Source organism: Dioscorea cayenensis, chromosome 14 (assembly GCF_009730915.1).
Source record: "Dioscorea cayenensis subsp. rotundata cultivar TDr96_F1 chromosome 14, TDr96_F1_v2_PseudoChromosome.rev07_lg8_w22 25.fasta, whole genome shotgun sequence".
NCBI lineage: Eukaryota > Viridiplantae > Streptophyta > Magnoliopsida > Dioscoreales > Dioscoreaceae > Dioscorea > Dioscorea cayenensis.
Window position 1 is genome coordinate 9,945,404 of NC_052484.1, and position 4,403 is coordinate 9,949,806.

The 4,403-nt window shown below is 33.0% G+C and overlaps 1 protein-coding gene across 1 annotated transcript; it reads left to right on the forward strand.

Annotated features, from left to right (window-relative positions):
- The first annotated feature begins 234 nt into the window (after window positions 1–234).
- Window positions 235–1,422, forward strand: LOC120276106. The gene has a single exon (XM_039282840.1). The coding sequence runs from the start codon at window positions 235–237 to the stop codon at window positions 1,420–1,422; it is 1,188 nt and encodes a 395-aa protein (XP_039138774.1).
- Window positions 1,423–4,403: the final 2,981 nt, after the last annotated feature.

Consider the following 4,403-nt stretch of genomic DNA (forward strand, 5'->3'; position numbering starts at 1 on the left):
GTAAATCAAACCATATTATATTAACTAGCTATGTTACTCTAACAATGTTGCCGTTGATTGTTTAATGTCCACAAGTCTTGAAGCAATGAGTTTAAAAGCAAAGTGCCTTAAGTGCCACCATAATATTATTTTCAAATATAAAACATATTTTTTATTTCAATTTTTTTTAATTCTCACAAGTAATTCAAATCTATTATTATTATTTCAGTGTTAATTCTTCAACCTATGGATAAAATGTGGATAAACCTCACATCAAGAGCAAGTGAAGAGTATATAAATGGGGTCACCAATTTCTTAGATTTTGCCTTTGCCAAATTATCCGAAGATGGTAAAATTTGGTGTCCTTGTGTTAAATGTGTGAACACATATAGAGTGTCCAGAAGAGAAGCATTTGATCACATTATTTGTGATGGCTTTCTTAAAGGATATGTTCGATGGATTTTTCATGGGAAAACCATGGAAGTAGCTACTTCTACTGTTATAAGTAATGAAGAAGAAATAGTGTTTGATAATGATATTCATGAGTTATTGCATGACATGATGGCCGAAGAAGATATGAATGCTGATGTCCATATTATGCAATCAGAAGACAGTCACTGGGGCCAACATTATACTCACAGAATTCATAGTGACAATTTTTATAACTTGCTTAAAGATGCTAAGGTGGAATTATATCCGGGTTGCAAGAATTTCACAAAATTCTCTTTTGCTATCTATTTGTTCCACATTAAATGTTTTAATGGGTGGACTAACAAATCCTTTAGTGCATTACTAGAGCTGCTGAAACTTGTTTTACCGGAAGGTAATACATTGCCAAGGTCATATCAAGAACTAAAAAAGATGATTTCCGCATTAAGTTTGGGTTATGAAAAAATTCATGCTTGTCCCAATGATTGCATACTATTTTGGAAGGAGAATGCAAATGAAGATAAATGCACAAAATGTGGAGCTTCAAGATGGAAAGAGAACTTGAATGTTGGAAAAAGTGATTCTGAAGATGCTTTCACAAAAAAGAAAAAGAAAGCTGCCAAAATATTACAATGGTTTCCTCTTATTCCAAGATTACAAAGGTTATTTATGTCTTCAAAAACTGCTTCTCTAATGACTTGGCATGAACATGAACGCACCAAAGATGGATGCCAAAGACATTCTGCAGATTCTCAATCTTGGAAAGAATTAGATTCTCGATATCCTCAATTCTCCTCTGATCCTCGTAGTGTTCAGTTGGGATTAGCTTCTGATGGTTTCAATCCATTCAAAACTATGACTATTGTTCACAGTGCTTGGCATGTTATCTTGATACCTTATAATTTACCTTTATGGATGTGTATGAAGCAGTCAAACTTTATTCTTTCCTTGCTTATTCCTGGTTCAAAAAGGACCTGGAAACAATATAGATGTATACTTGCAAACGTTGATTGAAGAATTGCAAGTGCTTTGGGAAGTTGGAGACTTTTGATGTGGCCATAAATCAAACTTTTCAGTTACATGCAGCAGTTATTTGGACAATCAATGACTTTCCTGCATATGCCAATTTGTCTGGATAGAGTACGAAGGGATAGTATGCATGTCCCTGTTGTGGATATGATGCCAATTCTAAGTGGTTAAAACATAGTAGAAAGCATTGTTACATGGGCCATCGTAGATGGTTGAAACCTAACCATAGGTTTCGTAATGACAAACTTTCTTTTGAAGGGACACAAGAATTTAGAAATGCTCCATTACCATCATCTGGTATTGAAGTGTTGAGACAAGTGGAAGATATGAATGGTAGCAAAGATGGACCTTGGAAAAAGAAGAGCATTTTTTTCACATTGCCTTATTGGAAACATCTTCTATTGCGTCATAATCTTGATGTTATGCACATAGAAAAAAAAATGTATGTGATAACATCTTTGGCACATTGATTGGACAAGATAGGAAATCAAAGGACACTTATAAGTGCAGACTTGATCTTGTTGAAATGGGTATCAGGAGCGTTCTTCATCCCAAAACTCGTCCTAACACTAATATTCAATATTTACCACAAGCTTCCTATCAGATGAGTTTGGAAGAAAAAAATACTTTTTTGAAGATTCTCAAGGAAATGAGAACTCCAGATGAATATTCTTCTAATATCTCACGTTGTGTGCAACTTAAACAACGGAAGCTCATAGGACTGAAAAGTTATGATTGTCATTTATTAATGCAAGAATTTCTTCCCATAGTAACATGATGTTCTTTACTTGAAAAAAGTGTGCTCGGGCTCTAATTGACTTGTCCAATTTTTTTAAAGACCTTTGCTCTAAGGTTCTTCAAGAAAGTGACTTTGATTTGCTTGAGTATCGAGTCGCTCAACATTATGTGAAATGGAAAAATTTCCTCCATCGCTTTTTACCATAATGGTATATTTGGTTATTCATTTAGCAAATGAAGCAAGACTTGTTGGTCCAGTCATATATCGGTGGATGTATCCTGTTGAGAGGTATATGTTGCATTCTAAATATTTATTTTAAATAACTAAATTTCAATTTTATATTTAATACATATACTTATATTTGAATTTATATTTGAATAGGTTTCTTCTTACGCTTAAGACGTATATGCATAATGGAGCTAGTCCAGAGGGTTCAATTGCAGAAGGCTATTTAGCTAATGAATGTTTAACTTTTGCTTCACGATATTTAGTGGGGACTGAAACTAGCTTCAATCAATCAACTAGAAATGAAGAAGATCAAAATGTTTCCAATGATGAGGAAGTATCCATTTTTGCAAATGTTGGATGACCATTGGGAAGGAAAAAAAAAAGGCTTTAGTAGTAACAAGCGTAAGAGGGTCTCACGTATTACACTTGACAACCAAACTTTGGTGCAAGCACATCATTATGTGTTGTTCAATTTTGATGGAGTTGCTCCATTTTTAAAGTAAGATTAATTCATCATATAAATTTTTATGTGTGCTAAATTATATTAATTGAAATTCTTTTATTTAGTATATTTAATTTTGTATTTAGGAAGCATGAGCAATTTATTAAGAGGCGTAATCGCTCCCCACGTCTTTCGCCTTATGAGATACAAAAGTTACAAAGTGAAACATTTCATGACTGGTTCCATGATCATGTAAGTGTGACTTCACGTTTGGATTACTTATAATATTTTTAAGTTATAGCATTATTTTAATTAATTATGTATGATATTACATAGGTTGCACAATTGGAGCAACAAGGAAATGCAAACATCACCGATGAACTTAGACTACTTGCTCGTGGTCCAATGGATACAGCAAGGAGATACACTAGATACATTGTTAATGGTTTTAGATTTCACACCAAAGTTCGTGAAAGATGGTTGAAAACTCAAAATAGTGGGGTTGTTGTAACATCTAAGATGATGAGTTATGCAAGTTCAAGGGATACACAACCTATTGAAGGAGAAATTAACTATTATGGGGTTTTAACTGACATCATTCAACTAAACTACAGTGGTAGATTCAAGGTTGTTTTATTTAAATGTGATTGGATAGATCCAAATAGAGGTTTGAAGAAAGATATATTTGGTTTTACTATTGTGAATTTTTCACATCTTGCTCATAGTGGAACTAATTTGGTTGATGATCCTTTTCTTTTTGCATCACAAGCTAAGAAGGTCTTTTATGTTCAAGATGAAAAGAATAAAGATTGGCTTATTGTCAAGCATGCAAAACTTAGGGACATATATGATATCGGTGGTGGATCATCCTTTGATAGGGGTCAAGGGAGTGGAGAAGTACAAGATGATGACTCACATGACACTACAAAATGGGTTCGAAATGAAGTTGATGGAGTGGATCTCACACAAGAAATGAAAACGGCGCATGAAGAAGAACAAGCTCTTTATGAACATAATGAGGAACTTTTTAAGATCTATTTTATGATTTAATTTCGTGTTATAGATGTTGATTATAGAACCAAATTTGTTCATTTTATTTTGTTGATGTGACTATGTGGGTATGAAGTTGAATTTGTGTGTTTGAATTTTATTATATTTTGATTATCTTGGTTAATGCATGTCCTTTAAGAGCATACAAAGGTAAATTACTTATTTTCCTTTAACTAAGATTTATTTGAGGCATTTTTTATGAGGAAATTAATTTATCTGTTAATTTTTTTATTTCAGATAAATGGGAAAGCGTAAACGGTTGAATATCACTAAGGCAAATCGCACTTCGACTTCTCAACAACAATTCGAATCAGGCTCATTATCTGAACAACAATTTGTGTTTTTAGGAACTGAGCTTTTACCAAATGAACCTCGACAACAATTTGAACAACAATCAACTTCATGTATAAATTATAACGCATTAGTTAATGTATTTTTCACTTATTTATATTTAATCTGTGACTTAAATGTAGTTACTCTTTTATGTAGGTAATGCTAAGCCAAAAA

What these genes read in the sequence shown, in the direction of transcription:
- LOC120276106 (XM_039282840.1), top strand. Translation starts at nt 235, where the DNA reads ATGTGGATAAACCTCACATCAAGAGCAAGTGAAGAGTATATAAATGGG.